We start from the raw sequence: 23,006 nt of genomic DNA on the forward strand, positions 1-23,006 counted from the left end.
GTGGCTAAGGAGGTGAAGTGCCAGGCGGAGACCTCAGCCCGAGTCCCCGCTCGGCCTCCCGCCGCGCACGGGGACCTGCCACTCGGCGTCTCGGTCACTCTTCCTGGAGAATGGGTACAGTCCCTACCTGCCCCCCCTGCTCCCCAGTCAGTGTCCTCAAGATGCTTCGCTCACATGCCAGCACCTGGTACGGTGTGAAACACGAGGAGAAAGCATCCGAATACTTGTGCTCTCACGTCAGGTAGCGATGAAGAGCTGTACTGTTACCTAAGAGGAAGGGGCAAAACCGACCGCTTTTAAGTCCTTTAGGACTTTCGAGTTTATAACATTTGAAGTTGTGTGTAGATGCCCACCAGAAATGGGGTCTTCCGCGGACTCTGTCTTCAACTGGCGGTACTGTTTGAACCTCACAGTTGGTGGTGGATTCTCTATGCAAAGACGGCGTGTTACCGTGCTTCTTTCTACCACGGCCGGCCAGTCGGTGTTTCTCCCGGGTGTGACGCGAGCCACGTGAGAAATTGATTTCCGTCCATACGGAAAGACACCTGGGGAAACTGTGGCTCTTGGCCCGCACGTGCAGGCCCAACCACGGTGTGGTGTTGCTGGTTAACGGCCCAAGACGTGTGAGTCAAACGCCTGTCCAACGGGAGTACGGAGGAGACGGGTTAGTCAAAGCGTCAACACCTAGGCGCGGACGTCAGCGGAGGCCAGCAAACAACAGGCTCCCGGGACAGCGGGGGGAGCGCCCGGCACCCCCAGGGTCTGGGCAGGGGCTCCAGGCAGAGAGCCAGCGGCCCGCTCTAGGGCGTGGCGTGCCTGGGCAGAGCCTCACAAGTGGCCCCTCACATTCTACCCCCAGCCGCGACGGCAGCACCTCGAACTCTGCGTCAGACTGTGACTGGCTACCCCGTGGGCAACCGGCCGCCTCCTTCCGTGACGCCTGCCAGCCGGGTCGGGAAGGGCCGGCGGGGGGGCTGCCATTTCCCTCCGAGTTGACTAGTGAAGCCACAGCCTGGCACCTCCCCAGCCCTCCGGCCGGTCGGCGACGGGAGGAGGCGAGAAGGATCCGTGCACGCTTCACCACACACGCGCACGTGTGCGCGCCCCGACCCGCTCACCCTCCATGGGCGCGGTTACTCCCCTGCCACCAGCTTGGTGGAGCTCACCCGTTTTGGCTTCTGCGAGGCTCCAGAATGGCCTTACGGGGCAGGGGGAGGGGTGGGGGTCCCGGCAAGGATCTGGAGAACACGGAACCACAGGGAGCAGTGCTCCTCTTTGGAAGCCAGGGCAGGGATGGTCTGCCGTGGCTGGCTGGCTTCTATCACAGGTCTTTACGCGGGAGAGCCACGTCCTGCCAGCGTGGATGCGGTCCGCACTCGGCTGTGCCGGCGTCCAGGAGAGGAGGGGAAAGGGACGCAAGCGTTGTGTAACAGGTGTGGCCCGCGCGCGTCCGCTCCGGCTGCTCCCCAAGGGCGCTTCCTGGCCAGCACTGACTGGGCGAGATGGGAAGGCCGGCAGGGGGCAGTCTCTGTCTAAGCCGACTGTGGGACTTACCTGGGAGCGAGGCTGGCGGGCTTGGTGCCCGTGGGCGAATCCAGTGCTTCCCCCGGCTTGGCCGATTTCTCTCGGTTCATTTGCTGCAGGATTGAGTTCAATTCGCTGATCACGTTTGCCTTCGGGCCCGAGCGAATCGGGCTTCTGACCTCCGAGACGTCACCCCACAGCTTGGAGGTCCTCGGCGGCGTCACCTTCGCGGCCCCAGGCTGGGCGCTGCCCGGCGGGGGCGGGGGCGCCGGGGGAGGGATGACGAAGCTGTCCACGTCTTCTTCCACCAGCGCGTCCTGGTAAAGCGCGTTGCTTTTGGGAATGATGGGCTTGACTTTTGGCTTCGGAGGCACCGGGGGCTTGTCCACCGTAAACGCCTGCCCGTCCGCATAGACCGTGCAGGTGTCCACGTTGTCCCCGCCCTCGGACGACAGCGTGGACATGCTGGACACCGTGGACACGGTGCTGGTCGTCTCGAGGTGGTGGTCGCTGCTGCTCCGGCTGTCCACCTCCTCGATCCCAGAGTCCGTCACGGCGTCAAAGTTCTCGGGGGGTGGCAGGAACGAGGCGGGCAGGCAGTTGGAGAGGCCGGCCGGCTTCTTACCGTCCGCACAGTTGGCCGGCTGGCTGGGGTTCAACGGAGGGGGCTGGGAGGCGTCGTGTTTCTTCTGCTTGACCAAGTCCGTGAGGGCGGGGACGGAAGCGATGCGGTCATCGGGGATATCAAAACTATTGGCAAATTCCAGGGGGGGAGGCAAAGGCTCTGTAAAAATGAAATCCTCGTCCAAATCCACGGATGCCAGAGGGGGAGGAGGGATGCGGAATGGCAGGATCACCGCCTCTTCCACGGAGCCCGCCGCCACGATGGTCCTGCCGGGCGCGGCGGCGACGGCGGGCTCGGGGCTGGCGGAGATCTGTAAAGCACCTTCGGTTTCGGGAGCGCCTTCTGGCACCTCGGACAGCGGGCTGTCTGGCTTGGCCTCCGCGTCGGCCTTCTCTTCCTCTTCCTCCAGCAGGCGGTCGGTCTTGGTGGCGTCCACGGTGTGGACCATCAGCAGGCCGGCCGACCTCTGCTGGGACGTGTCCACGATGTTGATGAGCATGTTCTTCTTGTCCTCGCCCTTCCGGTCCTTGCCCAGCTCGGTCTCGTACTTGTTCTCCGTCTCCTGCCGCCTCAGGGGCCCCCGCGTGTTCTGCCTGGTGACGGGAGGGAAGCCCGCTTCCACGCTGGGCCGCATTTTGGTATCGATGTAGAGAGGTTTGTGGAGGTCGGCCTTCGGGGCCTCCCCCTTGGAGCCCTGCTGCGACTCCTTCATGGCTCGGTCCCTTGCGGAGAGCGCCAGGGCCAGCGGGGAGCTGGGGTCCAACAGCCGCCCCGTGAGCGGGTGGACGTAGTTCTCAGGACCGGCCGCGCTGCCGCCCTTGGGGGGCACCGCGGGGCCGCCGTCGGGGCCCTTGGCTTTGGATGTGGAATTGAGCGGCCTGCCGGCCTCCCCCTGAGCTGCGGCCTCGCCTCCGCCCGCGAAATGGTTCTCGGGCTCCCTGGGCGCGGCCCCCGGCGCGGGCAGCGGCAGCGGCTCGGTGCCACCCTCCTCGCCGAAGTCGGCCTCCTCGGGGAAGTTGGAGGAGCGCACGCGGGGGGCGGGCGGCCCCAGACCCACGTCCTCGTCCCCCAGGTCCGTGGACAGGAAGGCCGGGGAGTTCCTCCTGGCCTCCAGCCGCTTCTCCCGGTCGCGGACGGCCCCGGCGATGGCGGCGGCGAAGGGGCTGCTGACGGTCAGGCTGTCGTCAGGCCGCAGCTGGCCCGGCTGCTCGGAGGCCTGGGGCTCGATCTCGGTGCTGCTGCCCTGGCTGCTCTTCCCGCTGCTGCTGGTGGAGGGCTCCTTCACGATGATGGTGGGGATCGGAATGGAGCACGTCTTCTCGGGGCTGTCCTCCACGTTGGACTGCTTCACCAGCATGCCCTTCCGCCGGGCGGGCTTGGCGGGCACGTACACGGCCTTGCTCGCCACCCTGCCGACCTCCGAGTACGGGTTTTCGGGCATCTGGCCCCGCTTGCTGCGGAAGTTGGCCTGGGCGGCGGCGCTGCGGCTGTAGAGGTCCTCGGAGTCCAGGGAGTAGCGGTCCAGCTCTCTCCTGTAGTACAAGCCCTTGTCCCTCATCACCGTGGCCACCGTGTCCGAGCGGGCCGCGGGGGGCACCTTGGCGGCGGCGTTCTGATTGAACGCCGGCTTGATGGTCCCGTAGACTCTCGGGGTCGGGGACTTGGGGCAGTTGTAGGCGGTGGGGGAAGGGGGCGGCGGGGACGGGGGCACAGACTGCGGCGGGGGAGGGATGTCCTCCGAGGTGTCGGGCATGGACAGGCTTCTGGTGAACTTCAGCATCGGAGGGGCCAGAAACTGACGCTCTTCCTCCGTTATTCCTGCAAAAGGAGAAGGCAGACTCAGCTTTAGACCGTGACGGCAGCCCCCCACCAAGCCTCTAGGCCGGTGCGCTGCCCTACGTCTTGCACACTCACAGTGGAGCACTTGTTCACGGAGCACAGCACAGGCCACAACGCCAGGAGCTTACGGGGCCCGTCCGAGCCCCCCGCAAGGAAAAGAAAGGGAAAAGGAAAGAAAGGAAAAAGGGGAAAGGCACTGGGAGGCACTGAGTGCGTGCTGTTGAGATGTTCCGCTTGTGGTGCCCGGAGCAGAGGTGTGAGCGACGCGTGGGGCCGCGGCGGGGCGCCCGGGGCAGCCAGCCGCGTGTGTGCGCGCACGTGTGTGCGGGCGAGCGTCGGGACTGGGCTGGATCGGGACGCATCTGTCCTTTCGGGCCTGGCCTGGGGCGTGGGGTCTGGGGGCCGACACCGTCACGCTGCCCGTGGGAGATGAGGGGGAGGGTGCCACCGCATCCACTGAAGTGCCGTGGCTGGTGCTGCGGCCGAGGGGCGATGGAGCCGGCCTCAGCCCCGTGACAGGGACCCGATTTGTTGCCTGACTTCTCTGGGCCACCCAAGGGCTTGAGGGTATTGGTGCTCCCGGGCCATCAGGGACACACGGCCACGGGGGGAGGGAGCCCAGACTCCTCCTCAGCCCAAGCCGGGAGCAGCTTCCTGAGCAGACCCTGGGCCACTGGCCCCAGGAGCCCGTCCGGGTCCCGCCTAAGACCCTCTGGGCCGGGGGGGTTTCCCAGCATCACGATTAAGTGGGGTCGACATTCAGCTGACTTGGCACAAAGTCAGGTCACGTGATAGGCAGGACCCCACCTGACAAAGCAGCGGATGATGTCGGGTGTGCAAGTGCTGAGGGGCCCGGCATGGCGATGGCCCCAGTTCTGTGTGTGGGCCGGCTGGGCCAGGCTTTCCAGACCCTCTTTCCAACAGTCCGAGGTATCGGAACATCAACAGAATGCACTCGAGGAGACGGAAGCGAAACACAGACACAGACACCGACAGATGGGAGGCACTGGGGTCTCACTCGGTGGGGGGAGGGGGGGCATGCGGGTTGCTCAAGGAGGTAACAAAATGGGTTACTTCAAATCAAAAAACTTGTAGGACAAACTACGGTAACTTATTCTAATGAAAATCTCCATTCGATAGGGGTATTCCCAATTTAACGTACTCCTGTGGGAGGGCGTTTTGGCATCGAACAGACGGATTTCTAAAAGGCCTTCTCGACCAGTCGCTAACACCTGGGTCGCCCGACAACTTTCCCAAGGAGTCGTAATTTAAGAATACGCCTTAAGGAGTAAGTATAGGGGTTACATTCAGATTACAGATTCGGAAGCGTAAGGTTCACTAACCTGATAGAAAGATTCTGCTGTCTGACAGGAGGAAATGAATTGTTATTAAGCAGTAACAGAGCCAGCGCACAAAGTGGCGTCTACGCTACTCTGCGGTGGCCCTGAGCTCTTGGGGAGGGCGGGTTTGAGGAGCGGCAGACTGGGAGCCACCTCACGCTAGTGACCGAGGAGCCAGGCCTCCGATAACAGGAGGCGCTTCCAGAAATCACCCACAGCGTCCCCGAGGGCCGGCCTGGGGCCGCCGGGTCCAGCCGGGTCCGGCAGTGGCCCAGCTCCTCTGAGGCTTTACACGGTACAGACAGCGTCGGGTTATCGCAAAGGGGGGCTGTCCGGCAGGGTCACGTTCGCCATGCCCGGAAGTGCCCGTAGGTATCGCTGGGGCATTAACAAGAAGGCACGCGGCTTTCCACGACACGCAGCACATTGAGTTTGTTGGCGTTCTAGAACGTGGCCCAACCACCCTTAGAAGTGTGTCCGCTGAGCTCACCCGCTTGAAACGTGGCAGGGACCGGGCGGTTCGGGGGATGTGGGAATTGCGTTGAGCGGGCGACCACCTCCACCTGCCACTCTGGTCCCTGCAGGGCGGTGGAGGGGGCTTCCTAGGCTGCCCTGGGCCACCCTCTGCCTCCCTCCTGGCGCGTGCCCGTCACCCCGCTGGCATTAGCACGGCCCGCGAGGCTGGATGTCGTTTCCAGCAGGTAGAAAAGTTTGAGTCTGCATGGGGGTCTAAAGGGCCCCCCCCCACCAGGGGGCAGCTCTGCCCGGGGGACTCTGAGGGCTTCTCTGAGAGCCAGGGGGCAACCTCTGTGGGTGGAGGCCATGCTTCTTACCTATTGATTTCTGCCTTCGCATCGTACCTCGGGGGAGGCCCAGAAACGGGCCTTTCGGGCTCCCAGGAACAGTGGGCGTCATGACGGCGATCCCCTGTCGTTCGTACACGGACTGCAAACCAGAGACCCCGGAGTGAGACGAGCCCCGACCAGCCCCACCCAGGGCATCCGGGCCCGGAGGGTGACACGGAAGCACCTGTGCCCACCTGTCACACGGCTTCCTGTGCTGCCCCCCCAGGAGCAAGCCGTGTCCAGCCGAGGCCGGCAAGACATACCAGCCTCAGGGAGCCGGAAGAGGCTCTTGCTGGGCACTCCCCACCGCCCCCCCGCCCGGCTCCTGGCCTCTAAATGCCAGGGTGCCCCGTGGAGCCGTGGACTGGCCGACACGTCTGAGAAGGGGCCGCGGCAGACGCTCGGTAGGAAAGCGCGCACAGCGGGTGGGCAGTGCAGGAGTCTCCGTTTCCCTCCTCCACAGGATGGGTCAGGAACACCGGCTCACGGCACGGGACAGGGTGAGCCAGGTGGGGGGGGGGTGGGTGAGCAAGCGCAAGGGCTGCCCTGGAGCCCTGAGGCCAGCGGCGCCGGCAGGGACCTGCGGCGGGTGGGCTGGCCCCAGGGGAGCTTGGCTTCCCTCGTGCACTTGGGAAACGGATTCCCCGTGCAGCCGCCGCCCAACCCGCCGCTTCCTCGTCTGTAACGCTGGGCTTGCTGGCCGCCCCCCCCCCCCCCCGGGCGGCGGCACCGGAGGCGGCTGAGCCCGGTGGACACGTGAGCGTCAGCTCGTTGGCATCCTGTGCTCAGGGCCCCAGGCCGTCTTCCTAGAGCACCCTCTGCCCGGGGTCTGGGGCCCGAGGCCGGGCCGGACAGCGTCTGGGCCACATGGGGCTTAAGATGCGGTGAGAGGCCACAAACAAGGCGGGCAGCGAGGATGGGGAGACGGGGCTGGGGCTGGGGGCTGACCCCGCAGTGGGGCGGCCCAGAGCTTGTGGGATTACCGCCCCCTGCCCCCCCGCCAGCCCCGGGGTTCTGGCGGGGATGGGGGTCCCACACCAGCAGGTGGGTCTGTTCTAACGTGCATTGCGCCAGGCTGGCCTGTGCAACGGGCGACGTTTCCAGGTGTTACCGTAGGTGAGAGCTGCCACCGCAGGGACGGCCCGCCCGCCTCCCCCGGGCACGGCCACTCACGTTCATGTCGGAGACGGATGGGAAGCACCGGCTGGTGGGCCGCTGCTTGATGGTGGCTACCCTGGACTCCACGGCCACGTTATCAGCAGTGCGGGATGGCTTGGAGGCTGGGACAATCTCGTCGGGCTTATCTGCAACGTGAACATGACGGTGGGAACGGGCGTCAGCGGCCGGAGCCCCCGAAGCACCCCCGGGGGCTGGCTTCTGACAAGGTGCCCTCCGCACGTGAACAGCCACTCAACTGCTCCGGCCTCCAAACCATGCAGGCGGGCGCTCGTCACCGCGGTGTGGGTCACGCATGCGTCTCTGTGCCACATGCACTCGCAGCGACGCCAAGTCCGTTCCCGAGCCCTCACCCCGGGCAGGCGCACGCGGACAAGACTCTCAGTGACACAGCCTCGGCCCCCAAGGCCTGCAACGCCCTGAAAGCCAAGTCTTCCCCGGAGCCGCTCTGTTTTCGCTGCTGGACGTACTCTTGGCCGCGCCAACTAAACCAGGGTTTGGGATCGTTTCCTCTTTAAAAGCTCAGAGGCATACGTAGGTGCTTTGCCACAGGTTGCGGCTGCCGGGCTGTAAGGCCCTCGCGCCCGGGGCTAGAGGTGGCGGGCACAGTCAGGCGGCCGTCGGGATTCCCAGCCGCCAAGCCCGTGCTGCGTGGGGGACACCCAATTTCCCAACAGCACAACATTCTTCTTGGTGAAAAAGAGAATCAAGGGTTAGCGATGTGTAATTCTTACAGATTAAAAACTTTTTACGATTTAAATGTAACACACCATTACAACTTTTGGAAAACGTGAAAACTCCAGCGGGGCCTAGGATCGCCCACAAGCCCTCGCTTCATCTGTAGGATGTCTGAGACCCCGCGGGGCCTTGGGGCCCGCCCTCCCGGAAAGACTACGGCCCAGGTGGCGCAAAGCCAGTGCGAGGCGGTGCCTGATGGGAATATCCCATTTTGGGCCTCGTGAGGCCCGGCACCGTCCTTGCCCCCCATCCCCAGGACGCGCAGGCCTGGACGTGTGGTCATGTGGACGTTCCGTCCACGAGCCCGAGGCCTTCTCCTAGCAACCCCGATCCTTTCTGGGGTCTGGCGACTCCCCTCGAAGTGCCTGCTGTCACGAAGAGACTCCCAGGCCCCTGGAGTCTCGCCCAGACCCAGAGCTGTCAGGCCAGGGTGTGAGGCTTGGGGCGTCTGCTCGTTCCCACCGGGCAGGACAGCCACTTGGAACCACAGGGGCTTCCCAAGAGGAGCTAGTCCCCTGGAAAAGCCCCCCCCCTCCCTGAGCCACCCACACCAGGGTCCCCATAGAGGAACTGCAAAAGGGAGGAGGTGTGTGGGGTGGGGGAGGGACAGGGGGCCAGGCAGACAAGCAGCCACCAGGGCCACCCCAGCCTCCCAGACCACCCAGCAGGTGGGCCTCTGACATCTGTGACTAACTGCTCACAAGACTCCTGGGTCCAGACCTGTGTCCTGGACTGGGGGTGAGCAAACTAAGGCCCTTGGGCCAGATCCTGACTGCCAGCAGGCAGACACTCCCCCTGCGTGCAGCGATTACGTGTTTGGTTTTTTTAATGTTTATTTTTGAGAGAGACAGAGACAGATTGCGAGTGGGTTGGGTTAGGGTCAGAGAGAGAGGGAGACACAGAATCCGAAGCAGGCTCCAGGCTCCGAGCTGTCGGCACAGAGCCCGACGCGGGGCTCGAACTCACGGACCGTGAGATCGTGACCTGAGCCAAAGTCAGATGCCTAACTGACGCAGTCACCCAGGCGCCCCTGCGATTACATTTTTAAGAGGCTGTTAAAAGGAGGGGAAGGAGAATGTGCCACAGAGAGCCCGTGGCCTGCAAAGCCAAAACCCTCACTGTCTGGAAAATACCTGCCCCCTGGCCCGGACCCTGTCCCAGTTTACCTGCCCGGGAGCCCCGGGCGCAGAGGGTTCTGGCCGAGCCGCATTGAGAAGGCCCTTCCCCCTGACACACGCGCATTCACGTCTCTCCCTCGTGAAGAAAAGACCCACTCCCTCCCTGTGTCCTGCCCTGCGGTCCGGACTGGTCGGCCAAGGGCACGTCCTTCTCGTCATGGGTGCTAGGGAGCCATCAGCCCCTTAGGGAGTTGGTCAGAGACACTTATGTCTCTGGGCCACTCGCAGCCACGGTCACCGTGTCCCCAGCCCGCCTTCCTCCTCACGGCCCACGGAGCTGTCCTGTCCTCAGCCGTGCTTAGGGCCCCGGGAGGCGCCACTCACCCCCTCCTGGCCACCAGCTGCTGCTCCTTCCCTTCGCCGGGTCCCTGTCCCTGCCGCTGTGCTGTGCACACCCCACGGTCCCGGAAAGCTGCTTCCTCTGGGGAGCCGTCCCACCTCCGATCTGGGCCGGGATTCCTTCGGTGGCTGGGGTTTAACCTGTTTCTGTGCCAGACCCCCACCCCGCCCCTCCGGCCGGGCCTCGCTCCCTTGACCGTGGCGCGGGGTCCCCTCACGGACGTGCTCAGGTGGTGCTTGGCTGGCCTCCTTGGTCTTCGTGGCCTGTCCCTGGAAGCTGGGCCCCTGGTGCTGGCTGTCGGCTCGTTTCAGCCTGAGCTGCGGGGAGTCGGGTGTCCTCAGGGCTGGGGGCCCGTCCTCGGGCTCGGGCCGTCTCTCCAGGTCCGGCCTTGGTCGCAGGGCATGCCACTCAGTGGGGCTCTGCCGGGCCTCCGGGGCGTGGAGGGGGTGCCACCGAGCCACAGAAAGAGCGACTGGAGGCCAACACTCATCCCGTGGGAGGCACCGTACGGGGCGGGGGCCCCAGGGCAGGATGCTCGCCTGTGACGCAGAGCTAACCAGCAGCACCTTCGACAGTCTCCTGTTTCTAGCCGTTTCTTTGGTTTTAACCCCCTTCCTCCAAGCGGACGGGCGGTTCACCCTAATTTCCCAGCAGGCCGAGGGGCTGCTGCCCGGTATCCGAGTAGCGCCTGGACTCTCTTCACGAGCCGGAATAAGCAGGGAGCCCGCTGTGATCTTGGAGCCCCAGGGCACGTGGCAGGCACCCCAAAAGTACACCTTCAGTCATGGGCGGGCACAGGTGAGGCAAAGACCCCGTGTCGGGAGCAGTGGTCCCTGGTGGCAGTCCTAAGCACCTCCTCTCCTCTCTGGCCGTTGGGGAGGGGAACGGTCCCGGTCTGCGATGTTGAAGGTCACGCGGCTAAAAACCCGTGGCCAGGCGAGCCGGTGGGTGGGAGCTGGGCCTCGCGCCGGGGTCTGCCGGCCTCCGCATCCCCACCCCACCCTGGGCCAGGGGTCCCGAGCCCTGAAGGGCGGTGGGCATCGGGATGGTCTGCCCGCTCCAGCCGGCTGAGAAGTCAGGGCACTGTCCACACCAGTTGCCCCGTGCTGAGAGGGGCGGGTCTGGGGGTGCCCAGAAGTGCGTGCCTTGGAGTCGTGGCCACCTTGAGTGGATGTCCTCGTCCTTGTTGTTTATTAAAAAAAGTTTTTTAAATGTTCATTTATCTTGGAGACAGTATGAGTGAGGGAGGGGCAGAGAGGGGGAGACACAGAATCCGAAGCAGGCTCCAGGCTCGACGCAGGGCCCGAACTCATGAACCTCGAGATCGTGACCTGAGCTGAAGTTGGACGCTTACCCGGCGGGGCCCCCCAGGCGCCCCTCCTTGTCCTTGTCCTTGTTTTAAATCTTGGCCTTTCCATCTCCAGCCAAATGTTCTTTTATTTTATTTTATTTTATTTTATTTTTAAATTTTTTTTTTTCAGCGTTTATTTATTTTTGGGACAGAGAGAGACAGAGCATGAATGGGGGAGGGGCAGAGAGAGAGAGGGGGACACAGAATCGGAAACGGGATCCAGGCTCCGAGCAGTCAGCCCAGAGCCCGACGCGGGGCTCGAACTCACGGACCGCGAGATCGTGACCTGGCTGATGTCGGACGCTTAACCGACTGCGCCACCCAGGTGCCCCCCAAATGTTCTTTTGAATCAGAACACCAGAGTTCTTGGGTTGTGGGGGGTACGGCTGGGAACGATTGCTTTCAGTGACAGCCATTAAGTGTGGTTTGTGCGATTCAGATGGGAACACGGACAGCCCGTGGATTCCGCACGGGAGGCCTGGGGCTCCTCCTGCCTTGCACCCGCCTCTGAGGGTCTGTTTACCAGAACAGGAAGGCTTTTAGGAAAAGCTGTCAGGCTGGAGTCCCACTTCTCGTTGTAGAGTCTCCAGGTTTTTGTGCTTCATTTAAGAGAGCCTGGGTTTGGGTCTCTATTCGGGGATAAAGAGGATTAGCGAACGCAGCCCCCTGCAGCCCTAAAATGAAGTGCTCTGCAGCTGAGAACAATCCCGCAGACGCATCTTAAAAACCACCTAGCAGGGAGTTGAGGAGAAGCCTCTAGAAGCAGCCACGTGCTGTCATTTTCTAAGCAAACGTACGGACTGGGGTGATGCTCACCGTCCATAAACTGCCCACTTCCTGGCGAGGGGGCAGCGTGTTTTAGGAGGGGAGGTGGCATATTTGGCAAGAGCGGTTAGGTCCCCCGGGGAACCAGAGCAGGGACAGCCAGAGCGTCACAAGCCTTCACCCCCCCCCCCAACCCCCCCAGCCCAGGAGCTCACCCTTGGCCACTGGCAGGCTTCAGCCAGTGCGCCCTGAGCCCTCCCAAGGCAGAAACCCACGTTCCACGAGCCAGACCTCGGTGGGATCTCCTCTGCATGAGGGAAACGCAAACACCGACGGCACCAGAGGCCACGCGCCAGCCCCGGGGGAGGCAGTGGCTGTGGCCGGCTGGCCCACTTCTGGCTTAGTCTTCCCGGGAGGCCGTGAGGCGCGGGGAGGGGTCTTTGAGCTGTTCCCGGCCTGATGGCCCTGATGCGTCTCACACCTTCCAAGGGTCAGGCCTGTGGGTGCAGGCAGCACCGGGGTCGCCCGGGGGAGCCAGGGCTGGGGCCATCTCACTGGTGTGACAGTTTTCTAGAACCACCGCAAACAGTTCAGAACGAAAGAAGTTTGTTCTCCGTCAGTCTGGAAGCCAGAATTCCCAAGTCAAGGTGTCAGTAGGATGTTTCTCCTCCTGGAGGCTCCCGGGGAGGATCCTTCCTGCCTCTTCCAGGTTCCAGGGCTCCAAGCGTTCATTCCTGGGCTGTGGCCGTGTCCCTCCAAACTCTGCCTCTGTGCCCTCCTCTGCGTGTGTCTGAATCTCTTCCTCTCTTGTGAGGTCATGGTCATTGGCTCTGGGTCCACCCCGATACAGTGCAGCCTCAACAGGCTCACATCTGCAAAGGCCCTGTTTCCAAATAAGGTCCCTTTCTCAGGTTCTAGCTGGACGTGGGTTTTTGGGGGGACGCTATTCAACCAGTATGTTGTAAAAGCCTGTTTCCCCCCTGTTGCACATGGCCCTGGAGCATGGGGAATACTTCTGAGCTTAGACCGGTCCCCCGGAAGAGATGGCAGGTTCTGAGGTTAGACCGGTCCCCTGGAAGAGACTGGCAGGTTCTGAGCTTAGACCGGTCCCCTGGAAGAGACTGGCAGGTTCTGAGCTTAGACCGGTCCCCTGGAAGAGACTGGCAGGTTCTGAGCTTAGACCGGTCCCCCGGAAGAGATGGCAGGTTCTGAGCTTAGACCGGTCCCCCGGAAGAGATGGCAGGTTCTGAGCTTAGACCGGTCCCCCGGAAGAGACTGGCAGGTTCTGAGCTTAGACCGGTCCCCCGGAAGAGACTGGCAGGTTCTGAGCTTAGACCGGTCCCCCGGAGGAGATGGCAGGTTCTGAGCTTAGACCGGTCCCCCGGAAGAGACTGGCAGGTTCTGAGCTTAGACCGGTCCCCCGGAAGAGATGGCAGGTTCTGAGCTTAGACCGGTCCCCCGGAAGAGATGGCAGGTTCTGAGCTTAGACCGGTCCCCCGGAAGAGACTGGCAGGTTCTGAGCTTAGACCAGTCCCCTGGAAGAGACTGGCAGGTTCTGAGCTTAGACCGGTCCCCCGGAAGAGACTGGCAGGTTCTGAGCTTAGACCGGTCCCCCGGAAGAGATGGCAGGTTCTGAGCTTAGACCGGTCCCCCGGAAGAGACTGGCAGGTTCTGAGCTTAGACCGGTCCCCCGGAAGAGACTGGCAGGTTCTGAGCTTAGACCGGTCCCCCGGAAGAGATGGCAGGTTCTGAGCTTAGACCGGTCCCCCGGAAGAGACTGGCAGGTTCTGAGCTTAGACCGGTCCCCTGGAAGAGACTGGCAGGTTCTGAGCTTAGACCGGTCCCCCGGAAGAGATGGCAGGTTCTGAGCTTAGACCGGTCCCCCGGAAGAGACTGGCAGGTTCTGAGCTTAGACCGGTCCCCCGGAAGAGACTGGCAGGTTCTGAGCTTAGACCGGTCCCCCGGAAGAGACTGGCAGGTTCTGAGCTTAGACCGGTCCCCCGGAAGAGATGGCAGGTTCTGAGCTTAGACCGGTCCCCCGGAAGAGACTGGCAGGTTCTGAGCTTAGACCGGTCCCCCGGAAGAGATGGCAGGTTCTGAGCTTAGACCGGTCCCCCGGAAGAGACTGGCAGGTTCTGAGCTTAGACCGGTCCCCCGGAAGAGATGGCAGGTTCTGAGCTTAGACCGGTCCCCCGGAAGAGATGGCAGGTTCTGAGCTTAGACCGGTCCCCTGGAAGAGACTGGCAGGTTCTGAGCTTAGACCGGTCCCCCGGAAGAGATGGCAGGTTCTGAGCTTAGACCGGTCCCCTGGAAGAGACTGGCAGGGGCAGTGTGCAAGAAGCATTCTCTGCATGCCCACCAGCGTCCAATGCTCCAAGCTCTGTGAGGCCGGACTGTCCACTCCCTCGCTGTGCAGTGAGTGTGGGCCGCTGGAGCGCCACACTGCACCCCACAATCTCCCCAGCCCCGTGGACTGCTCACACAGGAGCTGGGTGGACCACGGCCACGGGGCAACTTTGGGGTCTTGCGTGCACACTGTCTCCCGCACCAGCTGGGGTCGGGAAATGTGGGGGAGGGGCATTTGGGCTCAAATTGCCTCCAGTTTTCTCTGCTGTTCAAAGCCAGGTGGGTCTCCACCCTCCAGGACTCCCTGTCTCCTGTGCCCGTGCTGGCCACAAGGATTGTGACTCCTGTCTTTTCACACGGTCCAGGATGGCTGCTGGAAGCGTCCCCTTGACAAGGGACCTTCTCGGCCAGCTCTGTTACGGCAGTGAAGTCCCGGGAGCCCACGCCGGGGTGCCTTATTCAGGATGGTGTGGCAGACAGAGGGGTCGTCCCTGGGGCAGCAGGGTGTTGGCCTTGGGTTGACGGGGACTTCAGGGAGACATGGAATCCCAGGAAAATTTCTGGGCAGTCCTGGGGGGTGGCGGGTGGAGGCCGGGGAGGAGGAGCAGGTGCTCTGACTTGATGCTCTAGGACCCATGGTCGTGCCCCCAGATACCGGCTGATGGATTCTGAGACCCACCTCCCGACTTCAGCGTTCAGAATACCGCGTTGTGCCTCCACGCCAGCGCCTAGGCTCCCGTGATGGGGTCCACGCCGTGCTCCCCCAGACCCCCAGAAGGAGTTTTGAGTTTATTGTGCTTCTTTCTATCATTGGGATCGTTGTCTCCAGCAGTCAGGTGAGAAACACCCCAAAATATGGATGCTGCTGAAGGAGGAGCCCGCATCGTTCTGGGGCTCTGTTGTTGGGGCTCTCGTGGCGCGTGTGTCTCTGCTGTTCACAGCACTGCAAACCGTCCCCCACCCCGTGCCAGTCGGCTCCCGGGTCCCCGCAAGCTTAAGGACGGCTATCCCGCAGGCAGAGAGCGTGAGAGCCAGGGGCTTTCTGTGAGCTCGAGGATGCTGCCCCTGCCCCCAAGGCCCAGGCAGCTAGCAGTCAGGGGACCAGCCCCTCGCCCCGCGTCGGGGCCCCGCCGGCCTGCACCCCGGCTGCCTGCTGCGTGTGGCCGTGGACCGGACGCAACTTCGAGGCTGCCGGCGGGTAGGGCGGGCCCAGCTGTGACAGCCTGAGGGTCCCACGCGCCTCATGGTCATGACGATGAGGACACAGCTCTGGGGGAGACGCACAACACGTCAGGGGTGAGAGAGGAACCACACTGGGAAAAGCAAAGCAGACAGGACAGACTGAGACAGGACGCGGTCTGGAGCTGGGCCCCTCCGTAGGCCCCGGCACAGGGAGGAGACAGCGCAAGAGTACGGCGGTGTAGACGCCACGCCGACAGCCACAGAGGGGGTCTCTTCCATGGGGTATGCGGGCAGGGGCTGGGAACAGACACTGGGCTGGCCCCTTACCCTTCTTCTTCCGGATGGAGGCTTGCAAACAGAAAGGGGAGGGTGAGTCCACGACGGCAGCGCTCCCCCGGGGCCTGGCTAGGGGGCCCGGAAACCTAACGCTGACCGGAAGCTCACGCGGGCCACACGCGGAAGGGTGGGGTGTCTAGACGGCTGGGTTTATGGCTCTCCCGGGAACCCGGTGATGGGGTGACCTTCCCTTCCAACATGACCGGCTGCTAAACCTGCTTCCTGGCCACGGGTGAGACACTGTCCCCGCAGCACTGTGCCAAAGCGGCACGGGGTGACAAGGGGAACACGGAGTCCCCGCACGGGGGAGAGACGCCAAGGCCCGGGGGAGGGGCCAGGGTAGCACGTGCTGCCCAGTTTTAAAGGATGTGCAGCAATTCTGTGGTCATCCCCACCGGGTGCCACGCCAGGTGCACGGGGACAGTCAGGGCTCTCCTGGAGAGCCTTGTTCGGACGGACAGGACGTGGCTGGGAGAAAAGGGGCTCGTGAGGAACTACGGGTTCCGGGAGGGTCCAGAAGGTCTCCCCGGGAGGCTGGGGTCAGGTGGGAGTGACGTCAAGTTAAACGCCGACGGGGGGGAGCTCAGACTCCCCCCACTGAGCCAGCTGTGCCTGATGGGCGGGTCCTGGGCTCAGGGCCGGTTTCCGCGCTGCACGGGGCGCCCAGACGCTGGCCCTTCATCACCCGGCCAGCCCCTCTCCACGCTCTCCGCAGAGCAAGCACATCGGCCCTCTCGCCACTTCTATGTGGAAGAGCCAGCCTCCTACCAAGCGTGTCCCTGGGCCCCATGGGTGACACCCCAGCACGACATTTAGCCAGCATCCGGGTGGCCCGCGCCGGCTCTAGAATCTTCCCTCTCAGTAGCCAGCACTGCCCTGGACCCGGGGCCCTTGCTGCTCTGAACACCCTTCCCTGTCTCTCTGATAGGGCCAGTGGCTCGAGCTCTCCCGTGCCTTTCAGACCTTTTAGAAGATTCTAGGAGCCCCCTACCCCTGGTGCGCACCCTTCCAGGCCTGCTGGCCCCACCACCATCTACACCAAACCCCAGGGATGGAGCTTTCTGGTCTGCGTCCAGCACGCGGGGGTGGTGAGGCGGATTTGGGGGGTGGGGTGCGCCCGAGACAGCAGGGGAGCTGTTTGGGGGACACCGTGGGGCGGCTTACCTTTATCCACTAGTGAGAGGCCCAAAAATTCAAAACAAAACAATGTTAGACGAGCCGAAAACAGCAAAAGGCAAGACTAGCAACCGCCCCCGAAGCCAGCAGGACTCCCACGGACATGCCAGCGTGGGAGCCACCCGCACGCAGGGCTCCTGATGCCGTTCCAGGGGTTCAGGGGCAGGGGACGGGACAAGCAAGCGGGCACAGGGCCATGCACGGGCTGAGGCAGCGCGGACAGGTCCCGGGGGTGGCGGCAGCGGGGGGCCGGGCGGGCCAGACGGGCGACTCTTACCGAGCTCCTCCAGCTCCGAGGTCATGGACTTGGAGCGCAGGGTGAGGGCCGTGGTCGGGGCGCGCTTGGGAGGCGGGGGGGCTTGAGGGGCAGGCGGGAGAGACACGGGTGTGAGAGCCTGGCCCTGATGTGCCCCTGCCCCCACCCGGCTTCCAGAACAACCTGGGGGCCGGCGGCCCCGAGCCCCCAAGGTGGGGAAGCAGCTGTGTCACCCGCTGAGCTTCCGCTCGGCCCGCTCGGGGTTGGGACCGGGACAGGCCCTGCGTGGGGGGCCCCTGCGCTCTGTACTGAGCCCCCCAGGCACACCTGGCACTTGGCACCCCTGCCCTCCCCGAGGGAGCAGAAACGCGCAGAGGGGAGCCTGTCCGGCCCTCTTTCCGCCGCGTGCCTGCGGGTGACTAACGGACCTGGTGGTTCCGGCAGCCTTGTAGCCCCTGGCCGGCCGCCCCCCACCCCCCACCCCGTCACAGCGAGGACCCGGGCCTCACACGTGTGCCTGTGCCCCCCGGACCCAGGGCTGCTGAGCACAGCCTTGCCTGAGGCCCGAGCTCCCGAGTCCTCTCTTCACCTCCCCGTCTGGCTTCTTTTCCTCCTCTCGGGGGGGCCGCCCCCCGGGCGGGAGATGTGGGGGGCGGTGCAGGGGGGTGGGGCGGGCACCTTTCTTCCTGGCGGTGTCGTCCGGGTCGAGATTCCTGGTCACCGTGACCACCTTGAGGACGAGGTGGTTTCCTCCCTGGCGGATCATGTTCACCACCTGCCGGTGGCCGACCTTCACAACGTTCTCCTTGTTCACCTGCGGGAGACAGGGGCTGTGGGTGAGGGGCCCGCGCGGGAGGAAGGGAACAGTGCCCCCTGCCCCCCGTCCCCCGCCTGATCAGCAGACGGACAGAGGGAAACCGTCGTGGCTTCTGGAACCACAAGTGCTCTGGGGGGGCCAGGGGGTGCTCTGTGGTGGCCGCAGGCCAGCTAACCGTGGCCTGGTGGTGGAGGGGGTGCCTGTCACTCTGCGCAGGGCCGTTTCCAGCTGCCAGGCGGCCGGGGCTGATTCTCATTGAACCCGGGAGGAATTTCTTGGCCACCAGTGATGCGCGAAAAGCCAGACAGATTTCCAGGGTCCCGGGCTGTGGCCCTACAGCTTTCCGTTGTCACACTTAAGAGGAAACACTAATTGCTTTTCACAGATTTGGGGAACACACATCCACTGAAACGGCTCATTTCCTCCAGGTGCTCCCTCCCTCCTCCACTCCTGCCCGGGACGCTGCAAAAGGCACAGAAACTTGGCGGACGAGGTGCTAAGGGCCACGGGTCCGCCGCCCTGCCCATCCAGTGACACCGGAGGATGCCTCCACCGCGGCCACTCGGGTGTTCGCCGAGCTCCTGGCCCCCGCCTCCCCCTTCACATCTGTCTGTCCCCACGGCATCGGCAGGCAGAGCCGGGGCTGGGCCTTGAACTCCGACACCGAGGGCACTCTGCACCTCCTGGAGTTTGGGGGGTTCTCGGGCGTAGGGGCTCCACATCTCTGGCCCAGCGTTGCCCCTCACGCTCACTGAACTGGACCCCTCTGGGAGGGGCGTGGGCACCTGCCATCCCCACAGCTCCCAGGGTGAGCGCCGGGCACCGAGGGGCAAGGGAGTGAACCCTAGATCGCCCTGTGTGCCGTCCTCCAAGAAAGAAAAGCCCCCTCTCCCCACTTCCAAGAAAGAAAAGCCCCCTCCCCCCACTGCAAAGAACAGGTGGGAAGCCCCCGAGGCCCCGCCCATCCCTGCCATCGCTGTCCCCATTTTGTGGTACTTTCTCCTGCTGGGGATTCCCTAAAAACCCATCAAGGGCAAGGGAGCCTCGAACAGAGAAGTTAACAGGCCTGATGACTCCTCACACCTGGGCACTGGGGTCCCCACACCGACGACAGGTGCGCTCCTCCTGGCCTCGGAGCGCCAGACAGGGGAACTCGTGTTCGGTGAGACACGCGGCAGCGGCCCCGCGGTCTCCGCGGCCCCGCGGTCTCCGCGGCCCCGAGAAAGACACGGACGCAAGCCCCGGGACCGCAGCTGACGCCCCTCCTCTCCCTCTCTCCCCGCCACACACCAGAGAAGTGACTTGTGTGCTTATTCCCTCGCTCACCACTTTGCTCAGGGCACCCACAAAAAGTCAGGTGGTGAGGGGTGACCCTGGTGGGCAGCCCGTCCCTGCTTCCGGAGCAGATGTTCTTGTGGGGGGCTGGCCACACGAGTCGGTGAACAGGTGTAACCCCAGGTGTGCGGAGTGTCACCCGAGAAAACAGGCCCAGGGAACAGGAGGCAGGGGCCTGGGCCGGGTGGGGGCTGGGGGCCCGGGCACAGGCTGGGGGAGCCCCGCTGCAGGACAATGGGTGCCGGCAGCACCCCGGGCCCCACCTCAAACGGCCCATATTAAATTCCCATCCTGCTCTGCAAAGTGAATACGTTTGGATAGAGTCCTTCTCCCAAAGCAAGAAACGTATCAAGGTCGGAGCAGCGGGCTGCGTGGCTCCGGGCTTTCGTGGATCAGCCACCGGTGTGCGGGTGAGCGCTCGGCCAGCGAGGGCACAGGGGTGCCACGTGGCTTGTGCTATGATGCCTGTAAGCGTCCTCCTCTGAGAAGAGCGGGCAAAGGCGCGAGGCAGCAGGTTCAGCTTGGAACCCGCAGAGCAGGACTAAAGGCAGGACGGGCCCCTTGGCTGCATTCTCCTTCCCAGCACGGGGGGCACGGAAGAGAGGAAGAGGACGAGCAAAGCCGCACTTCGGGGTTTCCCAGCTTTCAGGGGCGCCTGTGGCTCAGCGGGTTAAGTGTCCGGCTCGTGATTTCAGACCAGGTCATGACCTCATGGTTTGCGAACTCGAGCCTCGCGTCGGGCTCTGGGCTCTGTGCTGACAGCAGGGAGCCTGCTTGGGATTCTCTCTCTGCCTCCCTCTCTCTCTCAAGATAAATAAACATTTTAGAATTCCCCAGCCTTTAATGTATTTTTTTTTTAATGTTTATTTTCGAGAGAGAGAGAGAACGAGAGAGACAGTGCATGAGTAGGGGAGGAGCAGAGAGAGAGGAAGGCACAGAATCCAAAGCAGGCTGTCAGCACAGAGCCTGACACCGGGTTCGAACCCACGAACTGAAAGACCATGACCTGAGCTGAGGCTGGATGCTTAACTGACTGAGCCACCCAGGTGTCCCAGCCTTTAAACAAACTCAAAATTCAGTTTAACCCACAGAGGGACATTATAATCAGCTACCGGCCATACGACAGGTGCTCTGGGCTGCTTGTGTGGGGACAGGAGCCTCAGAGGCTGAGTGGGTGAAATGCTGCCTGATTCCTCAGATGTCCAGCTTGGCGTCTTGAACTTCCACGGGGTTCCCGTGTCCCTCAGAACACCTGGGCCTGCAATTCTGGCATGCTGCCGCCAGGGGGTGGTGTGGGCCTCGAGGGCCTGCCACGTTTACGGAAGGTTAACCCCAATGATGAGCCTCCTGGGATGACTGCCTTGCAGAAGAAAGACACGGGTTACGAGCCATGGATCCAGTTAACTGCAGGGCAGAGTAACATGCCCCTCCAGGCATCGTCCTTCCATGCAGACGTGGAGCCATCTAAGGAGGGAGCAAACCACGGCTACATCCTGGCAGAGGGCAAGAACCCAGGGCTAGCATCCACCAGGGTTCAGAGAGCTTCTGTGAAGAACAGGAAGTCAGGCTGCCTTTGCACTTTCGTACTCTCCTCAATCATTCTCTTCTTCCACATGAATTGTCACTCAGAACACAAAACTCACACTTACACGCGCTTTAAAGAGACGGCGTTCTGTAGGGCCGGTTACAAAACCCAGAGGACGTCACCCAGGCCCCACCTGTCACTCCCAAAGCCTTCAGCTCACTCTAATTTATCCCTGAGTCTCTGAACATGCTTATGTGGTTGCTACTTGATGTTTCCATTCTATTTTATTCATTTATTTTTAAAAAATGTTAAATGTCTATTTTTGAGAGAAAGAGAGCACGAGCGGGGAAGGTGCAGAGAGAGAGGGAGACACAGAATCTGAGGCAGGCTCCAGGCTCTGAGCTGTCAGCACAGAGCCCTACACGTAGCTCGAACTCACGAATCATAAGATCATGACCTGGGCCGAAGTTGGACGTTTAGCCAAGTGAGCCACCCAGGCGCCCCAGTGTTTACATTGTAGATGTGGTCTGCTGACACACTGATGTGGAAAATGATGGCTTATCCCAGGGTTTCTGAACAGTGGCACAGTTGCAAATGTGGACCAATTAATTCTTTGTTGTGGGTGTACATGATAGGATGTGGGGCAGTAGCCCCGGATGCCAGCAACATCCCCTTCCTCCTAAATGTGGCACCTGCAGATGTTTCTAGACATTGCCAAATGTCCACTGGGAGGTCAGAGTCGCCCTCAGTTGACAACCACGAATTCAGGTCTTTCCTTTCATCCCCCAGGACTTCAACCTCAGCTTACAGTTGTATCATAATTCCGACTAGATCAACACTCAGGGTTTACATCACGACTGTGTAATATCTATTCATAGCTAAATCATGTAGTATATTATGATGACTTTGTCTTCCCATACATTATGTCTTCCCCAGGGTAAAATCATTTTCTGTTGTTTGTTTATTGGTTTAATTTCCCATGTACTTAACAGTAATTCCAATCCAAACACTTCCTAATTATGTAAATCTCTTTTCAAAATCTTCAAATATGTTGGGGATTTTGTTAAGTTTATGCTGAAGAAATTGCTCCTGAAGACTTCAGCTCTTTTCTGCACAACGTGGGTTTGGTGTTTTCTACGCCCGTGTCCCATTACCTCTGTCCCCTGGATTCCTTCGGATTCATTCTTGTGTTGGGTCGCCCAAATCCCAGACCCCCTGGATGTATTTTTGGCTGTTGCTTGGTATAAAGCCTCATTTTTGGTAAAGGACATTCTCGAGTTGCTTTCCAATAAAAGGAGTTTGGGAGATTTTTTTTTTTTTTTTGATACATTGCTTACTTGAAAATGACTTTAACTGCACACTTAACTGGGAGTTTGGGTACAAAATTTGAGGTTGGAGGGTAAGGTAAAGTAAATATCCTAAGACCAACTCCTCTGCAGGGAATGTGTACAAAGTCTCGGCAAAACAACTCCCCCACCCCCAAACCCAAACAAACAAAAGCAGTTCCCTGAAAGCTCTGGAGCGTGAACTAAGGTAAGCGGATTTTGGATGGGAGTGGAAAGTCAGAAGTGCTGTGCCATGGACAGAGTGTGATGCGGGTCACTCAAAGCCCTGATGGAAAACTTCAGCCTTTCTGGCTTGAAAAGTCAGAGGACAGAACCTTGGGGGGTGGCCACAGCTGCCAAAGTGAGGGGGGCGTCCCAGAAAAGAGAGAGTCAGGGAATGGCAGCTCCATGTTCCGTGTGTAAACTGTTCCCAAACATCCGATAGAGGGTATGAAACTGTGCCTGCACTGGGTTGACTCAACGCAGCCTGCAGATAAGGCTAATATGCCTGACCTGACATTTGAGCTACTCCTACTGCCTCCCAGATATTTGTAGTTGGAGACTAGCCACGGTAATTACCAGCGAAAATGCAAACATCAATGCTCATCCAAGGAATCTAATGGAATCCAGACCATCACAGCATAGTATTTACAATATTCAGGATACAATGAACACTTACTTAACGAACCCAGACATGACTAAGATGGTGGAATTCTCAGGCAAGGACTTTGAAGCAGCTATCACAACAATACTCAACTAGGTAAAGGAAAATATACTCACAACGCATGAAAGGTACGAAATACCATCAAAGACATTTTTAAAAATGTAAAAAAAAAGAAAATGTTAAAACTAAAAAATACAATATCGTAAGTTAAAAAAGGCACTGGGTGGGCTCAATAGCGAAATGGATACGGCAGAGCAAAGAGTGAAGTTGAAGAAACATCTGAAGAATTTATCCAATATGAAGAAGATGGAGAAAGGATTTCC

General features: G+C 61.5%; 1 protein-coding gene across 11 annotated transcripts in view; it reads right to left on the reverse strand.

Moving 5' to 3' along the window:
• SHANK2 (SH3 and multiple ankyrin repeat domains 2) overlaps positions 1-23,006 on the reverse strand; it is a 516,273-nt gene that overhangs the window by 25,254 nt on the left and 468,013 nt on the right. For 9 of the 11 annotated variants that reach the window (XR_007156245.1, XM_047877830.1, XM_047877836.1 and 6 more), the window contains 6 exons: positions 17,696-17,831; positions 17,039-17,119; positions 7,347-7,477; positions 6,162-6,273; positions 5,332-5,352; positions 1,555-3,967 (listed from right to left, as the gene is read on the reverse strand). Coding sequence is in view for 10 of the 11 variants with exons in the window: in XM_047877830.1 (XP_047733786.1) it covers positions 1,555-3,967; positions 5,332-5,352; positions 6,162-6,273; positions 7,347-7,477; positions 17,039-17,119; positions 17,696-17,831 (2,894 nt within the window). In the remaining variant the exon portion in view is untranslated. The remainder of the gene's footprint in view (positions 1-1,554; positions 3,968-5,331; positions 5,353-6,161; positions 6,274-7,346; positions 7,478-17,038; positions 17,120-17,695; positions 17,832-23,006) is intronic. The other 2 variants (XM_047877835.1, XM_047877834.1) reach the window with 2 other exon arrangements.

The sequence above is a fragment of the Prionailurus viverrinus genome, chromosome D1, assembly GCF_022837055.1.
Source record: "Prionailurus viverrinus isolate Anna chromosome D1, UM_Priviv_1.0, whole genome shotgun sequence".
Taxonomy (NCBI): Eukaryota; Metazoa; Chordata; class Mammalia; order Carnivora; family Felidae; genus Prionailurus; species Prionailurus viverrinus.